General features: G+C 33.7%; 1 protein-coding gene and 1 long non-coding RNA gene across 2 annotated transcripts; both read right to left on the bottom strand.

Moving 5' to 3' along the window:
• Positions 1-8,053: 8,053 nt before the first annotated feature.
• On the bottom strand, positions 8,054-17,398 carry LOC108140457 (programmed cell death protein 6). The gene is made up of 3 exons (XM_041708550.1): positions 17,277-17,398; positions 16,845-17,220; positions 8,054-8,185 (listed from the first exon to the last, which is right to left on the bottom strand). The coding sequence occupies exons 1-3, from the start codon at positions 17,333-17,335 to the stop codon at positions 8,084-8,086; spliced, it is 537 nt and encodes a 178-aa protein (XP_041564484.1). The 5' UTR covers positions 17,336-17,398; the 3' UTR covers positions 8,054-8,083.
• A 4,203-nt stretch (positions 17,399-21,601) lies between these two features.
• Positions 21,602-22,236, bottom strand: LOC108140468. The gene is made up of 3 exons (XR_001774186.2): positions 22,087-22,236; positions 21,906-22,025; positions 21,602-21,803 (listed from the first exon to the last, which is right to left on the bottom strand). It is a non-coding gene; the product is annotated as an uncharacterized LOC108140468 (long non-coding RNA).
• Positions 22,237-25,866: the final 3,630 nt, after the last annotated feature.

Raw genomic sequence — 25,866 nt, 5'->3', positions numbered from 1 at the left:
TTTTGTTTGATGACTTAAGATCTATCTTATTCTAGCAAAATTATATTATATTAGATATATTGAAGAGGTACGATGGTTGCTAAGAAGTCACAATATTACTGAAATTAATAAGAGTCCTGTAATCTACCATGTGGTCAAGTTTAGGTCTATAAGTGTATTGGTCAAGTGCGGAACATGGTCGTTTGTCGTTTCAGGTTATACACATATCTGCCTATAGAACTCGACTCTACTTTTAACTGTGACAAAATATTACAACCCCATAAAAATTAGGATTACTTAAGATACTATCATTCTAATATGCTGTGGCAGATTGTTTTTTAAAGTCGAGAGCTGAAGCAACAAGCCTTATGTACGTACAGTTGCCTTTTAAATGTGTTTACTCCAGCTCAAGGTATTGCTAAAAGTGGTGCCTAGATTTGTTGCATACTCCTTATATTTTATAGGCATGTTATTAATTACCAGACTCTGTAGGCATCTGGTATCCAATGATTTCTTGCTGATTACTATGCATTTTGGTTTGGATGTATTTATGCTTAAGACGTTGTCTTTCGCCCAATTGTCAACTAGATACAGAACATTATTACTCTTACTAACACACACATTTATTTGACTAATCGGACTACTAACATAAACTTCATTGACATATATGGGAAAAGTAGAGGTCCTTGGACAGATCCCTGAGTAACTCCCCTAGTTAGATCTCTAACCCTAGACACAGTACCCCAAGATACTTCTGTTTGTTGTCTGCCAGCAAGATATGAAGAAATAAAATGCTCAGCAGTATCTGTAAAGTTGTACAGATTTTTTAGCTTACTACTAAGAATGTAGTGGTTCACCGAGTTAAATGCTTTGCTATGGTTCAGTTGGCAGCAATTGTCTTCAACGATGTCTGTTATTACACTTATACAGCTCATTTTTTCTAAACCCTGTTTCTGTTCAAGAAAAGTCTGAATTTGTAAGAACATTAAATTTTGGAATTTTGGGGTAACTTCAGATTTCTTCCAAATTGAAGGAAAATTGTAATGGATGTGTTAGAATATTAGTTATGTTTGGAACAAGAAGCGGCAACAGAATTTTAAGAAATTTAGGGCTTATAATGTCTAAACCATCAGCATTCGATTTTATTTTAAGGATACACTCTAAGACATTACATTCATTGACGCACACAAAGCTAAAACTATTATCACAGTAGGGTTGATATGTCAAGTAATTATTGTGGCTCATGAAAACATAAACATACATGTTGACTTTGTTTACGTTTTGACGAGCCACAGCTGTCCAGATCAGCTGAAATCGGAATCGAATGTGCTCTGTGGCAATCGGAGTTTCACATTTGCTGAAACTTCCAACCGTTTCCAACGGATGGACTGTGTGGAAAGATGGCATTAGTCTTTTTGCTCTCAAAATCTTTTTTAAAATTCCTTTTGTTTTTGAAAGGGAAGATCTGTTTGCGGAATTGACAAAAACTTGTCCTTGGTTGTGTGTTTTGATCGCCAAGTTGGTCGCTAGTTGACCTTTAAAATCTGCTAGTTATTTGTCTGTCGGCAAGTTGAAAGCAGTTACAAAAAAGAGTCCGCTAAAAAACTTTCTATTAAAAATTTGTTGCTAGGTCGCCTAGTTGACCAGATAATCACTACCGTGATTAATGCTGCTGTGATCAAATAATGATCGGGATTTCGAGTTTAAATTGGAGTCCCAATTCAAACAAATTTGGCGGTTTAATGTCGGTGGTCACCAAATTTACAAATTCAAATGAATTTAGAATGCTGAAATATTTTTTTTGCTGCGTGCCGCAAGTACAAAGCTAGGTGCAATAGTCGCCGCAATAAGTACAATACTAATTGGGCTCCGGAGAGTTCAAGAGTTCTATTTGTAACAATTTTTTTGGGTATAACTTGGGGTTTATATACATGTTCTTAGGTCAAAAGGTTTTTCTTGTGCGAGCTATTTTCTTTTGACGAAAATCTTAAGCTTGCTTAATTTAATATTTGCAGCAGCTTTACAAGCTGAAAACAGCTGAACTGTTATGTTAAGGCATAGTGCCTGTTCTTATTCCTCCGTTTTGTTGACTTCCCAACGAAAGGCAACTTATTTTATTTTGTGTAAATGCGCCCATCGCAGCCGACGAATGGGGGCGAATATCAAAAGTTTTGCACCTACTGCAGGATTACAATACGCACAGTATTGCGAATCCATTGCTTGAAGTACTGATATTGCATTACCTTTCGGGTTCTTAACCCAAGCACACTGTTGATGAACGCTTTGCAGCCGTTATTTTGAATTCATATATTTGTATTAACTTAAGTTTTGGTATTTTTTAGTGTCATATACTATTTGTGCTGCTGTGAATTTTTAGTGATAAGACTACAGCCAAACATGTCGGACACGCAGAAATAAAAATAATACAGTCCAATCAAACTCGGGAATTAAACGTTTTAATTCATCACCATATCTTTGGTGCTTTTCGCCAAATAAACTAATTGATTAACATGGATCAATTAAAACTACTGAAGGCATCACGCGTTTGCTAACGGCGTCACAAGATCCACGTGCTGGATCACCCTGGGAACTGGACGAAATTACAGTGTCATTGGATTGGCAGAAAAGTTGATACACTCCTATTTATTTTGCAGACGGCAGGCCACAGAAAATAGCCTTTTAAACTTCCAAAAGGGATCAGTTTAGGACCTCGGCTATGTTCTATGTATGTTAATGAGTTTCCAAATATAGTATCGTCTTGTAAATTGCTGATGACTTAAAAAAGTGTGTGTCGCGTCCTTTGTGTAGATTAAATGAATGTGACTGTCACACAGATAACTTAAGGTCCATCTCAGTAAACAGACTGGAAACCCTAGCAGGTCGAGTTTCGGAACCAAAAGTTAGTAATTTACAAAGTCAAATGCTTTGATCAGTCAGTGTAAATAACGGTATTTTTAAGATTACTTTTGAAGCCCTTTATTACAAATGAAGTGAACTGAAAAAGACTAGTGGTGGTTAATCTCCGTTTCATAAAAACGTGTTGATACGGAGAAATATCTGAAGTAACTGCAGCAAATTTGGAGTCAAAATATTTTCAAAAAGCATTTCTTGCGAAGGGGAAGTACAAATGACTCTTTTCAAATATGTGGAAATTAGAAGGTTTCGAGTGATAAGGGTAACAATTTAAAAAGGGAGCTTCTAGAACTTCTGCGCAATACCCAAGCACGCAATCAGGAATACCATCAGTCTCTGGCGAATAAGCAGGATTAATACGTTGATCATCTAATAACAGAGAACTTTCGTTTAAGATGGGACAGTAAATTGGATTCGTCTTGGAAACGGTGTAGTAATAAGGCTGCGTTTAATGAGACGAGGTAGAATAAGTCGTTTAAAAAAACTGGGCACATAAATCGGCTATTACCCGATCTGTAGTTTCTGTCTAGGAAGCGAGGAAGGACACGAATTAGATTTACACTTAATATTAGAAAAGTTATAAAACTGCTTAGGCTCCTTGGAGAACTGAACCCTGCAATGATTTGATTAATTTGTGTAACACTGAGCATTTAGCACGGTAAAACTTGAACGTTTACTTAATAATCTAGAAAAAAGAAATCAAGAGCCGTTTTGTTTATATTTACTCGAAATTCTGTACTATACATTTCTAAGGTATGTCAGGTCTTTGCAAACCCAAGATGGTTTGTTGGAGATACACGGATATTACCACGGAACACAAGATTTAAAAAAAATTTTATTGCTGAAAAAAAATGTTAAGAGCATCAGCCATTATATTGCATGGGTAGAGATTAGACCAATCAAAGCCAAATATAAAATAGTTTAGCCTCAGAAAGTCTGATAGCTTAGGAGACTTTTCTGATTTTTCTTCTATAACAGTCGATTGTCACATCGAATGTAGAATGAAAAGGATCTATAGGTTAAATAAGTGTATTCTGGACAGAAACACGCCTTTAGGGTTTGTTACAAAGCACAGGTCTAGTAAGCGATGAAGTGAATTTCGAACATGGGTTACTTGGGGTAAAGATATGTCAAGCAACCCATCAAGAAAGTCTTGTTGTGCTATGGGTAGTAAGACATTTGATTTTTCTTATGTGGACTACACGTAACTTCATATAAATTTAAATCTCCCAGAACCAAAAATTGATCCATATCGGTAAATTTATTAGAAACTGACTTGATAGCGGAAAGGTGATAAAAATAATCGAAAAGTTCAGATCGAAAATTTTATGGAATCTAATCAATATTATTAAATTCCTCAAAAGGAATTTCTTCTGCCGCGAGGTTAGAGTCCACGGCAATTAGTACTTCACCGTTGCATTTAAATGTACGATTATGCCACTAAGATGTCTACTTACCTGAAAAAACTTAGAATCTCCGGACTTTATCAGGTTTCTGTAAACACAATAATATGAAGGGCAAAGGAAAAACTAACAGAATTCAAATAAATAATCTTGCTACGCAAGCCATTTATATTCTGAAAGGAAAGAAGGAGGTTGAATGTTAGTTTTTTGAGGGAGCTAAAAAGGAAGATGGCACACTGGCGTGAGCTCGTAAGTCTTACCCCTACTGACACAATTCGTTGATAATTTCGGTGGAAGGACTGTGTTTCTCTTGTGATCCATAAACATTTTCACAAGTTCTAATTAAAGCTGTATAAACCTAACACCAAATATTCTAAAATCACACCGGAATATCCACTCTAAGTGAATGTGTTGAAAATGAAGCATAAATCTGTTCTTTCTTGCAATAAAGAAAGAAACAATTTTTTTACGAATATCGATCGCCAAACGTAAGTGGCCTGCACTTACAGAGTACAAGTGCTAATAACTGTTCCCTTGCATGGTTTAGGTGACAGATCGTAAATTTTGGCTCGATTTGGATCGATCGACAATGTGCCATGCAACGAACGAGCTCCTAAAATCTTATAATCGGGATTATTATCTTATTTCTAATATCCCACCGAGTGGCTAGTTTGTCCATAACTTGGGGGAAAAAAAACCGCTCGTAGGAGGTAATTTTACATATTATGTGTATATATTTTTTTTTTTTACTCAAGTGCTCAGCTCATATACTTATATTTTTACGTGTTCATGTTTGAACAATGTGTTTCCGAAACATGGTTCTCTTCCGATGTGAGTAATTGTCTTGTATCTTGTGACGGATCTAATTTGTATTGTGCTGATTGTAACGGACGTGCCGGAGGGTTGCAATTTATTAAAATAAGAGATTTAAGGCCAAAGTAATTAACAAAAATGGGAGTGATAGTGCAATGGAATACATATTTATTGAAATTGTGGGATCTGCTCAAATAGAAAATTTATGGTTGTAACGAATTTTTCTCCCTATTCTGTGATATTTCTATGACATACAGCAATATAATATTGGCAGGTGATATGAACAGCATTCATTTAAAAAATAATATGATACCTGCTGGAATGACTATAGTAAATTCCTCATTTGCAACTCATATTTCTAGTACCTGCAACACTCTCCGAATTTTTTTAAACAAATCTGACCATATTCTAGTAGAACATGACCTTATTTTCATTACCTCTAACATTTCTATCGAATCTATCTATCCAATTACTTTTAGGGAATATTGACTACTTTAAAAATATTGACTACAATTTGTTAGCATAGTGACGGAACGAATTCAGAAAAGTAAATGTAATTATTTTCATGCATAACTCAACAATACAGTTAGTTCTCGTCAAACATGTAAAGACCTCAAGGCACTAGGAGTTGGAAAAAAAATTTTGGAATTGATTCGGACATAAACGAGTTCAACCGAATATTTGTGCAATGCTTAGTACCTGAGGTCTCATAGTCTAATGAATACGGTGATCATGTTGTGATTAATAATAACTGTGTTATAACCAGTGATACTAGATCTAGAGTAATGTGTGTAAGTGAATGTTATATAGTTGAAGCTGTCCTTAACATACGATCAAATGCGGTCGGAATTGATGACATTAACCCCCAAGTTTATTAAAATTCTTTTGCCACAGATTTTGCCATATGTCACTTTTGTCATAAACAGCGTGTTAACCAATCCCGTTTTCCCTGGAAGGACGCCAGAAAACTTCCAATGGCTAAGGCAAATGGTGACCCAGTATCAATTAAACCCTTCCTGTATAAATTGACCGAAAACTTAATAACCAAGCAAATATTTTGAGGCAAATGGTCTGTTGAATAACGCAGTAAAAAATAACTGCGAAACAGCTTTACTGAACATAATCGAGGAAACAAGAGTAAGCAAGGAGGAAGGAAAAGTAACCTTGTTGACCCTAATTGATTTTAGCAAAGCCTTCGATACTGTGAGCCACAATATTTTGTGCTGGAAGATCCTATTTAGTTTGCAGACGGCAGGCCATAGTAACACTCTTTCAAACTTTGAGCAGCTCTGCACACAAATTTCACAGGGACCAGTTTTAGGACCACTGATATTTTATTTATGTTTATAAGATTGCAAATATAGTGTCGTCTTGTAAAGTCCATATGTATAGTGATGACGTACAAGTTTATCGCGTCCTTTGTGTAGATTAAATGAATGTGTAGTAATGTCCAGTGCTGAATTGTCTGCCATAAGCAAATAGTCGAAGCTGAATGGTCTACAAATAAATCCATAAAAGTCAAAACGTCTAGCTATCTATAAAAAAGTAATTGACACCCAGTGTTTGGGTGTACCTACAAACTTTTACCAAGGTACACTTTTTTGAAACCTTATACCTTACCTAGGTAAGCAAATATGAGGCTACATTTTACCTTACCTAGGTAAAGATTTTATTTATCTTAAAAATTTGCTATAATATGTATTTAGGTACTGAACTATTTTTATTTAAATTTAGTATCAAATTAGCTTTATACCACTAAAATTAATTCCTTATCCTTTTCTCCAAGTTGTAATTAAAATATAAATAATTTCACTGCAAATTAAAAAAAAGTGAATTCCACCGCACATGCAAGATAAAAGATGTTTCTTGTTACATGTTTATGCAACAACACATACACAATATCACGATTCCCTGCATCTTCGTGAAGAACAAAACAATTAAATTTAATAAAAAAAATGGTATTTAAAAAGCTTTTTACCTTTTTTGTGCCTTTTTATCTTACCTGGATTCATACAAAATTGTGTACCTTTAACGTTACCTAAGTACATATTTTTTCAAATACCTTGTACCTTAATTGTTCAGAAATCAGTGATTCGATTATTTCAACAACTGATCACTCGTTTCCTGTGTTGTTGGGTTAAGATGCCAAAAGTTAATGCAAGATAAAGAGTTATAGCAATGGATTCGCAAGGATTGTACTGGTGCATTTGCGTATTGAAAATCTGCAATAGGTCCCCAACTTTTTTATGTTCACCACCATTCGCCGGCTGCGATGGGTGCATTAACGCCAAAAAAATAAGTTACCTTTTGTTCGAAATTTTAGCAACTTAGTTACGAGCAATTTTTTATTTTTCGTTATCATTTTTGCCTTTATTTTGGATTCGCAAGGACTGCACTGATACATACATACTATGCGTATTGTAATCCAGCAGTAGGTGCAAAACTTTTTGATATTCGCCCCCATTTGCCGGTTGTGATGGGCGCATTTACATAAAATAAAATAAGTTGCCTTTTGTTGGGAAGTCAACAAAACGGAGGAACAAAAACCGGCACTATGCCTTCACATTGCACATTCACCCTGTGGAGCAGTTTTCAGCTTGAAAAGCTGCACCAAATATATAATATATATATATTATTAATCTAGCAATTTTTGATTCAGAAATTCTGGCAGCACTGGTACCTCAGATGAAACCATATTGTTTCTAAGCTTTGTTGATACGTTCGACGTGAAATCTGTAAGGCACGCGATCGGCTTTAAGTACTTTTTTTCCAAACCGATAAGGTTAACAGTACAGCTTAAACAGCGGCCAAAAATACATATAAATCTTCGCTTAGTTTTAGTCTATTAGCTGTGAGCAGAACTTCCCATTGTGCCCATTATTAAAACAGAATAGAATTTAAACCTAATAGTAAAAATTCGATTTTTTTAGAAAAAAAATTTTTTTTTTTAATAAGTTGGTATTTGAAAAAATAAATTATATTTTTAAGGCAAAAACCATGCTTAAAAATTGTTCATAATGTATGGTTATGATCCCATCCATATCAGTGTCGTGTTGCCGGAATGCAGTTGTTAAAGTCTGGAAAATAAAATTATAACATGTTAACATACATTTTTTTTAAAGGTCTTTTTGTGATTTCTGTATTAATTTTGTTCTTTTACTAATAAAATGTATGCTCTGAGTTCTAAGAAATAAATTTAAAATTGGATGATAAAAAAGCAGCAGATAATACACGAACAATTTTACTTTAAATGCTATAAAAAACCTAACTATATACACAAATACTATTTTAACCAAAATTACAACACACATACATTAGATACCAAGAGAAATTTATTCCATTGAATACGTATTTCGTAGAGGCCCTTTAAGAATGGAGAAATGGTTTGCGCAATATTCCAAAGAAATGGATAATTTCTAGCGCTGAAGAATTTTTATTTGTCGTCTAACATCGGATTTTTGTATTCTTAGCTATACCGCAGAAACATTAGCTGATGGAACAGAAGTTTGTATAGGACTTTTACTCAGGAGCACCCGGCTGTGATGGAAAAGTACATATGGTTCGTGGAATTTTTTGGCAGTGTATTTGTGTTATTAGTACACTCTGCTTTCAAACCGATAGAACATGTTTTTTGTAGTATCATAGCAATGAACTGCTTGTAATACCTATATATTGACAAACCACAATAAGAGAAATTTTTTTACGATATGCCCCTGCTCACATCGAATGGTATTTACAAAGAATTACAAAACAGAACAAGATAAAAAAGTTGACAATTTATTATAATTGGACACTAAAGAGATTCTGAACAACAGGACATGGCTGAGATAGTTGTATTTATTACGAAGAACCCAGAAAGGACTTGTTCCTTGCCAGAGACCGGCCCTGAATAGTACATTACAGTTAAGGGAATGAAGAAAGGAACAGTTATCACCATTACTTAACGTAATATTATACAATGACACGAACAACTATATATTCAGAAATACCATTTCTTGAAGCATGCTTTGTCAGATCTAAAAGACAAACTATGCAGTTGTATGGAACCTTGTGGAAACAAGCTACAACAATCCTCGCCTGCAGTTAATGCACAATATGAATGAAAAAATCGAGCCACTGTCCAAAGAGATCGCAGTGGATCTTCTAAATTTTTTAAACATACCCAATGTACATGCATTTAGGAATGTGATGATTGTTGATCACCTACATCACAACACAGGCTTTAGAATATTCACAATCGACTGGTCAGCATAGACTTGATTGAGAAATTGGTACTTCCTCCCACAACCAGTGCAGACACAGCACCGTCTTCACCATAGCTCCTGCTCAGGATCTCAATTCTCTTCTTCAGAACTTGCAACGATGTCATCGCAGGAATAGAGTTAAAAAAATGAGCATCCAACCATTCGACACTCTTGGAAAAAATGTTCTAGCATTAGAACTTTCCAACAATAAAATTTTCGAGATAAACAACAAATATTCTATCAAAACATTAGGCTTGGAATCCTAGTAGAGATCTATAATGGTGTAAAATTAAATTTTCCTTGAATGCAACCTTCAATAAGCGCTTTTAACTATCCACAGTAGAACGCTTATTCAATCCGTTGGGATTCTTGGCCCAAGTCATCATCGCTTCCAAGATACTCTTGAAAGAAGTTTAGAGTTTTCGATGGCAATAGATCATACAGCACCTTCCAGATGTTCAATACATCTCCATCCCTCGTTGGTTATGGGTCGAGTTAAGAAACGTGTAATTTCTACAACTTCACATGTTTTGTGACGGATCATCCTCGGTGTATGCTGTATGCTCATATTTTCGAGCTCAATGTACTGACGGAAACGAGAAAATGTACCAACTAGCAGCCCGCATTTATGTCACCAGACCAAATAACTCACAATTCCCAGAGTGGAATTATCCGAAGCAGTACTTTGTACACAACAGCCAAAAGGATCTGCAACCAACTGCAAGCATTGCAATACATCGTGTCCGTGAACTACTGGTCGGACACAATGATAATTCTTTATTGGATTAACTAAGATCCGAAATGTTTGAAAACTTTTACTTCAAATCGAATCGAAACCATACGAGGGATAAGTTCCCCGTCCCCGAGGAAACATGTGCCTACGCAAGAAATTCCAGCAACGCGCGGACTTATTTTCTGTCAGCTAAAACACAACACCAGCCACCCAATAATTTCTACAGTTATTTGCGAGGAACAAGTCTCGCAGCATCTTGCAATTCTCACTTGCATAAAATCTCAATCTTTCATCAAATTATATTCATTTTTAATAATCTTAATTGCATCACAGCCTACATCAGAAGATTTATTCAAAATACTCGTAACAAAAAGGACGCTCGTTTTACTGGTCCCATTCAAGTATCTGAACCTTAAAAAGATTTATTTTAACTGGTGCGAATTGTTCAGCAATAAGACTATTCGGATATTAAAATTAAAAGCAAATAAGTTTCTAGCCAAACACACAATCAAAGAATTGGGAGAGTTCGCTGTAGGCTAAGTAATGCATTACATCATTAATACAGCAATAATACTTCCAAAGGAACACCACTTTACGGTTCTGGTGAAAGGGAACGCCTATTACAACTTTACATGGAGGCGTTAACTTTACTTTGGCTACAATTCAGCAAGTATTTTGGCAATCAACGGTAAACAAGCTGAAAAAGATCCTCCAAGAATGCGTGGTGTGTTTTAATCACCGGCCTTTCAAGCCATCTAATGGGAGATTTATCAGCGCACCTAAAAAAAGCTCATTCGAAGCAACAACAGTGAACTACACTGGCGCTATGGAAATCATCCAGGCACACTTAGTATAAAGTGTACATTACTGTTTTCATATGTCTAGATAACGAATATGTCGACACAGCATTTCCTGTAGAGGACTATAGTCTATAGCAACTGTGGATCTTTATTTCAACTTTATTTCATCGTACGTCCATTCAGTTGTGTATGCAACGAGTTTCGTCAGGAAACGGAAGACTCAGTCGTTTCAGAACTCACTCGTCGAAGCATTCAGTGGCACTTAAACCATTTTGGATGACTTTGGAAATCCAACGTCAAGGCTGTAAAAACATACCGTCGTTTAACTGTATTCAAGTGACTTACGAGCAATTAAAGACGATTTTCGTCCAAATAGAGGCTTGTCTTAACTCAAGACCTAGAACTAGGAGACTTACAAGCCCGAACCCCGGATCATTTTTTAATCGATGATGTCACTTCAGGAACCCAGCTTAAAGGATTCTCCCCTTGATACCCAATTCAAGATTGGTCAAAGACTGTTTCGAAATTCTGCAGGCATATCTCAAATGGCACTATTAAATCGACTGTCTGCAAATTTATGATTAAGATGATCAAAGATTATCGAACCAATCCTTCCGAATGGAAACTAGGCCAAATCATCGATATACAACCCGGCACCGATGGTTTAGTACGAGTCGTTTCTATCAATACCGCAAAGAGAATTTCCCAGAGGTCGGTCTCTGATATTAACTGAAGAGTTAATCCTGAATAACAAATAAATGCACCTTGAATATCCGCATACATTCCATAACATAAATAACAGAACAGCAATCTAACATAGGGACTTAATGGAACTCTGCTAGCGTCGGCCAAGAGAGCGGCCAGTAGTCAATATCACAACAACTCCAAGAATTTAACCTTTGAAAGTCAACGAATAGGATCTATAGGATCTGTCACAACATGACTTATATACTACCTGCAACAGAAAAACAACTTTTTGGAAAACGAACTGAAAGAGACATTTTCCACCCTATAAAGTAAATATACTTGATCAGCATAACTAGGAGATTCTTTCTAGCCATATCCGCCGGTCTGTTTGTCAGTCCGTCCTTTCTGTTATTAATTTTTTTTTTGCTTCTTGACGATATAGGCACTGTGTATTATTTCAGAATTACAGTTTCAGTTTGATTAAACATGTCTATTTTTCACTTTTTTTTAATTTGTTTTGGATATAGAAATGGTTCAATAACTCAGAATTTTGTTTTTTTTCCTGATTTTTCCTATGGGAGCTATTTGATTTATTCGTATTTGATATATATCCGGCTGGCTCCGATTTATATACTACCTGCAATAGAAAGAGATATTTTGGGAAAGTTTCATGCAGATAGCTATAAAACTGAGAGCTTAGTTTCCGTAGAAACGGATAAACGCACGGACGAACAGACAGACAGACTGGCGGACACGGCTAGATCGACTCTCCTAGTGATTGTGATCATTAATATATAATGTGTACTTTAATCATTAATATATGTGTACTTTAATCATTTATATATAATGTGTACTTTATAGGGTCGAAATTGTCTCCTTCGGTGCGTTGCAAACTTCTGATTGAATTTAAAAAACGCTCGACAAGCTTAAGCCTAAGCCGAAAACAACTACATTTTGAATGATATGCCTATATTTCTAAGAACAATTAAGTTGTTACGATTTGGCTGTGTAGATGTCGATCGTTTCTTTGTCAGCTATAAGGCACAAAGCTGCATAATATAATCAGCCTTGTTACTTTCAATACAGTGAGCCGATTACGAAACTAAATAAAAATATAGTTAATTTTAATATCAGAAATTTTTTGAGTCACATTGCATCGTCACTTTATTATTGCCTCGTCAAGAAGTGTTTTTGTTTAATATTTATAAAGGGAAGCCATGAACTTGTACGAGCAATGCTTTAGCGCACTTCGGTGTTGCAGAGTAGAACTGCAAATAATGTTTGGCCTTGAAATTAAAAATTTGAACAAATCTTATTTGTTTCCATTTTAAAAATGTTGTGGTTTTAATTTTATGTAAGTACATATGCATTTGCTGGTTTTGAATTACACAACTTTTATTCTGGCATTATTATTCAAAACAACAACAAATATGTATGTACATTTTTTTATTTGCGACAACGTCCTAGTGCTACAAGCTAAGCATAAATTTTTATAAGGGCACAGTCACAGTGTAATAATACAAAATTAACGATAAAAGTACAAAATTTTGATTTGATTTGATTTAATTGTTATTTTTGATTGGGCTTCCTAACGTTAGCATTCATATATATTAATACTAATAATTTTTGTTTTATTTTGTTTATATGCTTTATTCGTTATGGTTTTAAAATTTTTAATTTTTACTTATTCTTATAGCTGTTATTATACCTTTGCAGAGGGTATTATAATTTCAATCAGAAGTTTATATAAAGTATATATATTCTTGACCAGCATCACTAGGCGAGTCGATCTAGCCATGTCCGTCTATCAGTCCGTTTCTACGCAAACTAGTCTCTCAGTTTTAAAGTTATCTGCATGAAACTTTCCCAAAAGTTGTCTTTCTATTGCAGGCAGTATATAAGTCAGAACGAGCCGGACGACTATAGCATATAGCTCCCATAGGAACAATCGAAAAAATAAATTAAAAAAAATTATAACTTTGCCGTTTTTTAATTTTTTTTTTTATTTCTTCTTGGTTAAATATTTCCGAATTACGGTTTAAATTTCAGGAAAATCGGACTACTATATAGGAAAAATACAAAAAAAATTATAACTATGCCGTTTTTTAATGTTTCTATTAGTTTTTGACATATAGTAATGGTTAAGTATTTTAGAATTACGTTTTAAATTTCATCAAAATCGGACGAAATCACAAAGGAACAATCGGAAAAAAATACAAAAAAAATTATTACTTTGCTGTTTTTTAATTTTTTTTATCAGTTCTTCGACATATAGCAATGGTTAAATATTTCAGAATTACGGTTTAAAATTTATCAAAATCGGACGACTATATCATATAGCTACCATAGAAATAATATAAATATATAAAATAACTGTCTTATAATAAAGCTGCAAATCATCATAGCTTCAATGTTTTTAAACATATACGCAGGTAAATCATAATTTTAATGTTTTCAAAAATATTTAATTCTTGCAATAGCTGCAAGGGTATATGAACTTCGGCTTGCCGAAGTTTGCTTCCTTTCTTGTTTTATTTAATTTAAATAAATTTAAGGGTGTGCATTCATATAGAGATTTTTTGTATTGAATTGGGCAGTGCTTTTAATTAATTTCATGTTATTTGGAAGTTGGTTTCACAGACGAACGGCATTTCTAAAAACTGATGAATCACATTTTCCAAAAACTTCGAAACAAAGAGGAGGACGAATATTACTAGGCTCTAAGGATTTTGTCAAGTTAAGTTGTCGGAGCATTCCATACAATTTCCTTACTGTGGCATTTATGTTATCTTTCCACGAGAGCGTGCTGTTTATTGCCTAAAAGGCTTTGCAAAATATGTATATCCATTTTTTTCTTAAAAAATTACTAACCATTTACATATATTTGATAGCTTAATGTTACAAACATTATTCCAATCTAGATTTTTAGTCAAAGCGGTTTTTTAAAAATGGTTTCCGAAAGAACTCATGCCTTTCCTTAATGAATATAGATCGTCGACCAAAATACAACGAAAACAAAAAGCGTTTGTCGTCCGTGAAGAAAAGCGACAGCGAAAAAAAGCAACACAGTTCTGATTATAGTAACACTTTAAGGGCAATATAAATGTATTTACTTAATTATTATTACACAAGTGGATTTGAAAAAATAAATTTTCACATTTTTGATTTGTCTGAAATTTTTTTAATAAGTAAACACGTGTAACAGGGTTTTGTAGAACACTTTTTTTTTTTTAAATTATAATATAAGAAAATACCACACATACCATAAAATAACCTTTGAATGAAATTTTAAATCTTCTGCTGTAGCGGTCCTATCACTTCGTTTCTTTTGCATTTATTTCTCCATAATAAAAATTTCAGGCAAATCAAAAATTTGACATATTAAAAGCTATTCGGTTTGTAAAAGAATGTACAACATATTTGTTGTTGCTTTAAATAATAATGCCAAAATAAACCGAACAGTAATTCAAAACCTGGCGTAAAACAAGACAGAAAGAAAACTTCGGCAAGTAAAAGTTTGTATACCATTGCAACTATTCCAAAAAAAAAGGGTGGCAGCTATTCGAAAGAATTTTGTTCTTTAAAATATTAAAATTTCGATGTTTAAAAACATTGTTATAATTTTAAGATCACTTGTTCGATCGTTCCTATGGAAGTTATTTGATATCGTTTTTTGATTTGAATAAAATTAGTAATTAATAATTAATAATAAAATAAATTATTAAACCATTTCTACGCTCAAACGAATTTTTTGAACATATTAAAAAAAAGAAGGTTACATTTCGTTTCATATACTGATCAAGACTATATCTATACTTTATAGGAAATGCGATGATGATCGCACTTTCAACTCCAAAAACTTCTGATATCACATTTTGTAACGAATATTTTTATTGTACCAAAAAAATTACTTAATTTGTTTCGTAATCTTCACAAAGGTGCACAATAAAATGAGCCTTGATACTTAATCATTTGAAAGCAGCGTCAAGTTAATTTTACCTCGTCAAGAGGTGTGAAAGGAAAAAATTATAATTATTGTTAGTTAGTTTTTTTTTAATTTGATTAAAATCGGTAGATTTTTCTATTGCAAAAGCGGCAAGGGTATATAAACTTCGGCTTGTTAAAGGTTGCTTCATTTCTTGTGTTTTAATTTGTACAGAACAAGAACCAATTTTTATTAAAGTTTACAAAAGGAAAAAATGTTATGAAATGGGTTGCATTTTTAAACGCGGAATAAGTCCCTAAACCAAGTTTTTAGAGAAAAATGTGTTATATATCAAAATTTGCGCAACCTCAAAAGCTATAAGGGACTCAAAAATAAAAAGATATCTATATGGCGTTTTCAAAAAAATCGCTAAGATGTGATCACAAAAACATACTTTGGGCTATACTTCCGTAATTATTTTATTTGAAAAAATATATTAAAGAAACGTAAATAGCCCTTAAAAATACCTTTTTAACAGTATACAGCACCTTACTTTAGTCGATTGGAAGTTGTGGTCGTGTTAAATCTAGCTTTTTTATTATTATAAGTTTTTGGAGTTGAAGTTGTGATCGTCACGTTAATTTTACCTCGTCCAGAGGTAATTCTGTTTGATAAGAAAATAAAGACAGCAATTAAAGGTGCCAGGAATGACAAAGACAGCATTTTGACCAGCAGGTAAACCAAAGTAATTTCCTATTCTTTCATATTATCGAAATGGAATTTTTTCATTTTATTACAATCAGAGGTAAATACCTTAGAGACGCAGATTTCGCCAAAATGCATCTCCTTGGAGAAAAAATACCAATATATACATACAAGTAAAAATCATCTTAATACTTTTAAAATACTGAATCACTACCGAATTTACAGCTTACTAACTTCAACTAGTTGAAGCGGATGTTTTTCACCTCTGTCTAGTACATTCACCTCTTAGGGAAGAAAAAACAGCTGAAACCTAATTTGTTCGCTGAAGCAGGAAAGCAGCCTGTCTGAATAGTTATAAAGGGCATCTAATAGTCGAGGCACTCGAGTACAGCGTTCCTTCTTCTTTATAGGACGGTGGTGTATCAAGAGTTTTTTTTCGGCAAAACAAAATTTAGTAACTCTAGTTATGTGGGCTAAATAATTAGTTAATAATATATAATTAATAATATATATAATAATATCGCGGATCCCTTTGCTAATGATATTAGTTTGTATGGGACTTTTACTCAGGAGCACCCAATTATCATGGAAAAGTAGAATTGGAATTTTTAAGTTGTGTACCTGAGTAATGTTTATACTTACATATAGCACAATGCAACATTGAATAAAATCATCAAAAAGAATTGTTCCACGTCCAAAGCGATCAAATTTTCTTAGTAAAACGTCAATTAGGTGGTCGGATAAACGGTAACCAAATGATGTCAGTGCTGTCTTCAGTTCATTTTTGTCGATGTTTCCTGAATTGTCACGATCGAATGATCGAAAGCAATTTTGCCAGTCCGTCACATATTTCCACAGCGCTCCAAAATCTTGAAAAGAAACGGTCCCTCTATTTTCCCGATCAAACATTCCAATCATCAAACGGATCGTTTCGGGATTAAATGCAGACCATGTACCATTCGAAAGAGCCACTTGTAGCTCATCAGCAGAGATATGACCACTCCTGTCTTTATCGACTCTGAAAGTAACATTGTTGTTTTATCCAAGTCTGAAGGTAAGCTTAGTGAGCCTTGCCTTTGAAACACATTCCAAAGAAATTGTTGGTCTGGCATTCCTTCAAGGTTGTATGACATTGCTTATGACTCGTGGTTTTTATTTTACAGAATGCAATTTAAAACACAAACACTTTTCGATTTATATCGATATCAAAAAATATATATATATTTTATTATTTATTACATCTTATTCCCACAGAGGCAAATCCGCCACATGTATGTCAAACAAGCGTCGGTAAGTTAACGGCAATTTCGAAATGGTGGAATTTAGAACATACATTTAAATTATTTATTTTATTTAAAACTTCTACTCAAACCGTGGTGACTAACGCAATATATATAAATCTTTATTAGTCGCGTTAGGATTTAATAAATGAAATAAAGTGGAAAGATGTACATATATAATATTTAAGCATAATGAAAGCGAAAAATGCATTTCAAAAATCGGATCTCCGCAATTTTTGTAATTGCTCCTCTAAGAGAGGTTGAACGCCTAACCAGACTATTAAGAGTGCGATAAAGCGTCTTATAAGAAAGAGTCAGAGAAATAAAAGTAAATCGCCGGCTTGATCAGCAGCGCCGACTGCGCAGCATAGGACCACTAACCATACAACATATAGACTGGTTATTTCATACAAGGCATTTGGACACAAAATGGAACGCGGGAGGCCCCTGGCTCACAGCAGCAGGCCCCTGCACTTCGTGTGCGTTCGGGTTTTTTGCTCTCGCATTCTTGTTCTCATTTTTATGCTCGCGCACTCACTGCACGAGTTCAGTCGTTCAGTCGCAGAGAGGCGCTTTTTGAAGAAGGCTGCCCTGCGCTTGAATTCGCCTTTGTATGTATTTTTTCTTTCATTGATAAAAATTCTTTGCTTGGCAATGTAATCATCTTTAAAATTATTCTAAAATAAATCCTAATGGGTGGAAAAACTATTTCTGATATATTAAAAGAAATCAGAACAAATTTCGACAATTCATACAAATGTCTTTTGAAAACCGGAATGTTCAGGGAACAACCATACAAAAACATAATAAAGCACGTCTTATAATTTAAGAACACAGATTTAAATTGTCCAGTAAATACTGGACAGATATCTTAAAATTATTATCTTAATTTAAAAACAATCTTAAAATTATAAAACAAAAATATAAGTTAGACATTTCAATTACATCTATCCTTAATACACCATTAATGTTTGAGAAGGAATTGAAATCAGAAGAAACAGAAGATAAAAAATCCGACACAGAGGATTTAATCGAAACCAACACAGATACCGAATTCCCAAAAACCGAGGTCATACACAACCTGACTAGCCCAGTGTTATTAATGCTGACCGAACTGTCGAATCAGGAAAACTCGGACTCCGACGGAAATATGTTATAAGAAAATTAGAAAAATAATAGCATCAATATGACAAACGACTCGATTGTCAATAGAGCATACATGAAAGATATAACCTCGACCATTCCAGAGTTCGATGGAAAAAAACAACCGTATAGACGAACGTACAGACACGTTCAGTACAGAAGAAGCTATTTCTACAATAATAAAGAATTGTTGAATTGCAAGATTAAAAGCCATTCTGGAAGACGGCACATTCAAACCAATGAACGAAGACGTTACAAAATACACTGCAGCACGGAACGACAGGAAATGCTGACAATGTATTTGATACCAACAAAAATCAATGCTTACGTGGTAATAACTATAGATGAAACTATAGGAAGAGGCTATGGCCAAAAATATTATCAAAATAATTATAATAACTGCAATAATTTTGATAATAATTACAATAACCGAGGACGAGGAAATTATCGAGGTCAATAGAGGCCAACAAGCATCAATACAAATTACACCATTCAACACAACAGAAATAACTCCGTAAGAATGGCTCAAACTTACTCATAAAAACGAGGAAGCTCCCTTAATAAGTCAACAATAAAAAACCATACAGTGTGCTCTATTACTCTTAATTTAAATATTTATAAAAGTAAAACATGAATTTACACAAAAATCACTCACCTTTCCCTTATTAAAGAAAATTCCGACAACTTCGTTGACACGGATTTCAATAACAATATACAAAAATATCAGTAACAGGCAAAGTCTCAAGAACCACAATAGGACTATCATTTATTAAATTAAGAACGATCAATTATATAATACCACATAACTTTCATATAGTTCCTCATAACTTTTCAATACTGGTTGACGGAATAATTGGAAAAGACTTCAATCAAGATAAACCCCGTATCATTTTAAGACCTCAAAATTTAAAATTTTCGACAAAAATTCCAATCCTTCATAACATAGAAACTAACGAAATAATTATACCAGCTACTTAATTAGAAAAATAAATTTAACCGAAACAAATAAAACCCTCCTAATACCAAATCAAGAAATTGAAGATGGTATATTCATAGCAAATAAAATTCCAGATCCCCAAACCACATTTGTCCGAATTTTAGACTTTACAAATAAAAACAAAATAGTAAAAATAGTAGTAAATAATATTGTCAACTTAAATGGCACAAATAGAAACGGAAAAATCATTGATAAGCTAAAACAAAATTTTCCGAATCAATTTATAAAATTCTTAACAAATCTTTGTTCAAAATATAGTGACATATTCGGTATTGAAACCGAATCGATATCTACTAGTAATTTCTACAAGCCAAAATGAAGAGCGAAAGATGATGAACCCGTGTATATTAAAAACTATAGAAGCCCACAAAGATAAAATCGTAGAGCCGTCAGTATCAGAATGTAATAGCCCTCTTTTACTTTTTCCAAAAAAATTATTACCTGACTCAAAGGAGAAAAGATGGCGTTTAGTAACTGTTTAATAATTTAATAATAAATAAAAAACTGTTTAATAATTAATAAAAAACTTTTAGCAGATAAGATCCACAAATCGATGATATACTCAATCAATTGGGTCGAGCAAAATATTTCTCTTGTTTAGATCTTATGTCCGGATTCCACCAAATTGGACTAGAGGAATTATCCAGAAATATAACTTCATTTTTAATGAGCAATGGCTCTTATCGTTTACACGATTACCTAACGGGTCGAAAATAACCCCAAATTTTTTTCAGCGTATAATGACAATCGCACACATAACTAGATTATGCAAAAAAGATGTTAAATTTGTATGGACACCAGAGTGCCAAAATGCTTTTGATTAAAGAAAAAATTAATGAGTCCAACATTACTTCAATACCCCGATTTTTTAAAGAATTTTGCATAATCACGGACGCAAGTAAACAAGCTTGCGGAGCAGTCCTTACACAAGAACATAGTGGCATACCGCTTCCTGTATCTTACACATCGAGATCATTTACTAAAGGAGAATCAAATAAAAGCACAACGGAACAAGAACTATTAGCAATACATTGGGCAATTAACCATTTTTAGACCATAAGTTTATGGGCGACATAATAATTAACATTCCTCTCTTCTATGGTTCATCCAAGCTCTAAATTAACAAGAATAAGATTAGATTTGGAAGAACACGAATTTACAGTTGAGTATCTTAAGGAAAAGGTAAATTACGTTGCTGATGCGTTAACTTGAATAACCATCAAAGAACTAAAAAACATGCAAAAACAAATATTACAAGCAATACAAGAAATCAGTACAGACAGAATTAACCCTGCGCAGGGAATATCAAGCACATCTGCCTAGGCAGCTTGTTGAAGAAGCTTCTATGCTCAAAATATACGACGTCCTGAACAACGACGAAATTAACTAATTGCATTTAACTAATTTGGCATGCTATTTTAAACATGGTAAAAGAGTTATTGCAAGAATAAATGTTAGCGATCTATATACCAATAATACATTTGATTAAGATCAATTTTTCAAAGGCTTGAAAAGGAAGCCGGTATATACAAGATCAGCCAATTTAAAATGGCACTGTGTGAAGAAATCTTTGAAAATAATTCAGTTGATTCGTTTAAAAAAATGGGCAATAGGATATTACAAAAACTAAGAGTAGCGCTATTCAAACAAGTGACCATAATAGAAGATTTGAAAGATAAAGAAGCTATCCTGTCTGAAAACCATGACGATCCGCTGCAAGGGGGCCATACCGGAATAGCCAAAACTTTGTCAAAAATACGACAACATTTATATTGGAAAAACATGACTACACCGAGAAAAAAAAACGTTCTCAACAGTCTCGATTTCAGTATTTCCGTGCTCAATAGTGAGCCAAGAACGTATTTACTGAAATCAAGAAGAGATTTTCTTAGATCAAGACAGCTTTTTTAAGATTTGTTTTTTTATACATCTATATTCGAAATTAAAAATCTAAATAAATTTTAATCTTATAGTTTTTTTATCATTATTTAAGACATAAGTATGAAAATTTGACAGCTCGTCCAACAAATTTGGAAAGCTGCATACTTGAAGGTTGATGTTATTGTTTTTTATTTCCTCAATAATATGATTAATGAGAATGCCTCTTTGCTTTTCAGTCAGTGTTTTAAATGCTAGAAGTTCTTTTCCAGCAGCCGTTCCACTTAAAATTGAATTCAAGCTCTATGAAAAATATGTAATTATAATTAATAATTAATATTAGACTTAGGGTATTGGTTATCCAACTGAATAAATACCTAATTATTATAACTTAAAGACTCATACCTTGTTAAGAGTGTATTTGAACTTAGGCGCATTAGACGGCAACGGAGATAAAAGTGCTGGCGGTGCCTTTTGTGGTGATGGCTTTGGAGACGATGGTTGCGAAGATATTCCTTGAGTAAACTATAAAAATAAACAAAGAAAGTTACCAAGAAATTTGGACATAGAGATATTAATGTCTTACCTTTGTTTTCCTCCAAGCGAACAGCTTTTCGCGGAAGAGTACTCTAATTCCAATTGGCGGAATCGCCTCCTTAATTTCCTCCGCTGTGATAAATTCCAGACAGTCGAAATTAACACCGGCGCCTAGAAAAAAATAATTAAACAGTGTAACAATTTTTATACTTATATTTCAAAACTAACTTGTCTAAAAAAAGATTGTTAAAAAAATTTGAAGCGTGGCTCTGCTACAAAAAGTATTTATTTAAACGTCTTGCAAATGCTCGCATACTTTCTCGTTTGTATGTATGTACGCCTGTTGTGCGAGCATTTGCAAGACGTAAAAGAATAAGGATCAAAGGAAACAAAAAACAAATACATACATGGACTGCAGCAGCGTGACTTGCAGTAAATTAATATTTTAAAACTCGTGGTAAATCATTCGTTTTACTAAAGCACGTGTTAAATAGTAAATTTAAACATTCGAAACACGTTTATTTTGTTCACAAATAAATTAATATAATCACACTTGCTTAAATTAAATGAAAATTATTATATAAAATATTTGTTCTACATATATGTAAATAATAATAGTTATATTCTTAGTTTTCAATTTATAAAATATTAACTACTTGCCGTGCAAGTATCGCTGGGCCTCCAACAAATCAAACGGACCAATAAGTCGAACAATCGGTCATCTATTGTCTCCGTCTCCATGCTTCCACTTTTCAACACTCAATCAATCAAAGACAAAACTACCCCGTTCCGCGGCCGAAAATTTTAAAGGGAAATGACGAGGCCCGAAGTATACTTCGGTATCTTTCCGAACAATTTGAGAGAGAACTTCTCTTCCAATTTTTATCTCTTTCAATTTATTTAACCTTTTAGACTAATTTCTTCTCGAGTTTAAGATTTTTTATTCTCAAGTTCAAAATCTTTTCTTCTCGATTAGCGAAATCGAGAACAAAAAGAACAAATTCTCCTCGATTTCAAGAACGATTCTTCTCGATAAAGTGAGAAGTAAAAATACTGAAATAGAGAAGATTTGCTCTTGTTTTTTTCGTTCTCAAATTTTCTCGGTGTAGAGACATAACGAACTACGTAAGGACATACCCAAAATGCCAGAAATCCAAAATAACTAAACATACGAAAACTCCATTAACTTTAACAGAGACTCCAAATTTAATTCTAAACAACGGTATCGGACATGGGAACTGAATATAAAAATTCAATTATTGAAAATTTATGTAAATACATCTACAGCGCACCACCACCAGACATTAGGAACCATAGAACGTAGTCACGGAAAATTTAACGAATACATTCGATCCTATATATCCGTTGATAAAACAGATTGGGACACATGGCTTCAATACTTTGTCTATTGTTTCAATACCATTGCCCCTATGAATTAGTTTTCAGCAAACATCCAAATTTAAGTAAATCCTTTAATTCAATAGATAGAATAGTCCCTTTATATAACATAGATGTTTATGTTAGGGAAGCAAAATTTAGACTAAAAAATGCATACAAAAGAGCAAGACTTATGCTATATAAAAATAAGCAAAAAGAAAAATGTAATTACGTACAAAGAAAAAAAGGAACTTTACGACAACATTTCCAATTTATATTTCGTAATTTTACTTTTAACTATAGCTTTACAATTTTTATCAAATTTTATTATATTTTTTATTGACATTTTATATTCTTATGTTTTTACTATGACCAACTACAGGGTGGGCCCAAATAACTGTCGCACTTAATTTTTGAAATAAAAAACAAACCATGAGATATTTTAAGTAACAAATATTATTTATTTAATATATATTAATATAGCTTACATTACTAAGACTTAAGTTCTAATCTTTCCCCTTTGTATTTTCGGGCGAGCTTCAAACGTTTCTTAAAACTATTGCAAGCGGCACGCACCACATCATCAGGAATTTCATTCCAAATTTTTGTCAAGTGTCGCTTAAACTTTTCCAAATTCATCTTTTTTAAATCCTTTAGTCTATCCAGCATGTAACCCCATATGCAGAAGTCTAAAGGATTTAGATCTGGTGACGATGGAGGCCACTCATCAACAGCCATGAAACATGGAATGTTATCTTTGCACCAGTGCTGAACAGTTTTGGCCTTATGAGCCGGAGCAGAGTCTTGCTGGAAGCAAAATGGCTTATTCCCGAACAGCTTTGATGCATGGGGATAAAAATGGCCCACAAGCACTTCATCCAAATAATATTTGGCATTGATTTTCACGCCTTTATCGATAAAAAGAAGGGGTAACTTACCTTTTCAGATATGGCCCCCAAACCATGACAGACGTTGTGTTTTGGAATCTCTCAACAGCAATTTTTCTGTTGAAATATCCTCCATACTTGCTGCATACACCCGATCATTCTGCGGGTTCAGGCTTTTGCAATATGAACAACTTTTCATCAGAAAACACAGTATTGCAACCTGCGTGCCGCCGAAGTAACTGCCCACTTCTTTCCTGTCGCATTTTTTTGACGTTCTGTCAGACCATGAATTCTTTTTTTTTGTAAGGTTTCAGTCCCAAGTCATCTTTTATGATGTTTCTAATTGTTTTGCGGCTCACATTCAGCTCATTGGCTAGGTTTCGAGCTGACCTCGCACAATTTCGCCTAATTCTTTCACGCACATTCTTTATTATTTTAGGGGTTCTAACACTTCTTTTCCGACCAGTTTTTTGGCTATATCAACACTTCCAGTTGCCTTCAATCGAGCCACAGTGCGCTGAACAAATCGCCTATTCACATTGAGATTTTTTAGCAACTTCACAATTTCACTTGTTTTTTTCCTTGCAAATGCAAGTTTTGCACTAGCTCCCGTTTTGCTTCCATCGTCGCCAAAATTCTAACTTGCACTGATCTTATCAGCAATAAACCCCGTTAGTTACGAAATAAGATAAAGAAAGAAGAAATGAAAAAACAAAAAGAATAGAAGCACTTGTTTAAGAGTGCCGAAGCTTTGAAAAAGTGCGACAGTTATTTGGGCCCACGCTGTATTATGACCAATGTAATATCAAAAAATAAAAAAAAACAACAAAAATATAAAATTTTATAGACATTGTTTTAATTAAAAGAAAAAAAATATATAAAATAAAATAACTTCATATAATACGTTATTTTTAAAAAGGGGAATGTAGTGTGCAAATTAAATAATCACTAAGTGAACTTAAAAAAAATTTTTTTTTTTATTTTTAATTTCTTGTTCACTAGTTTACACAATTGTCATTAATACCGAACTTAATTTACACTGCTCACGATATTCTGTTTGACGACCGGTCAATTCGGATTCAAAAACGGACTGCCTGACTTTGGTTCAATAATCAATAATCAAACCTCGGCTTAAGAAATTTATCTCAAAAATCTGATTAAGAGAGTCATCCAAGAGAGTCGGGAAATAGGATGATGAAATTTGTCAATAATATTTGAAATTAAAATTTTGCAGAATTGGAATTCTGCCGGAAATCGATGTTTACGTTAGCGGACTTGGGGCTCCCTTTTTGGGGCTCTGGTGTTTACAGAATCCGTTTGAAGCGGAGAGTGTGAAATGAAAGAATGTAAAAAAGCTCTTGGCTCAAAGTTGTTTATAAATTGGGCAAGGGCCCCTAAGTAATGTGTCATATAACTCCCCCCATACTAAATTGGATCGTCCCGATTCATTGGAACTGATGGGCATAATGACTGTAGCTGATTAGTCAATTCGACAATGATATTTTCCTCTACCGTATTTTCATTGTCGGGGATATTAGTTTCTGGTTGTGTTTCAAGGTGAATTT

This window comes from Drosophila elegans, unplaced genomic scaffold (assembly GCF_018152505.1).
Source record: "Drosophila elegans isolate 14027-0461.03 unplaced genomic scaffold, ASM1815250v1 contig_271, whole genome shotgun sequence".
In the NCBI taxonomy this organism is placed as follows: Eukaryota; Metazoa; Arthropoda; class Insecta; order Diptera; family Drosophilidae; genus Drosophila; species Drosophila elegans.
Note: the sequence above shows the minus strand (reverse complement) of the source record. Positions and strands in the feature narration are given on the sequence as shown.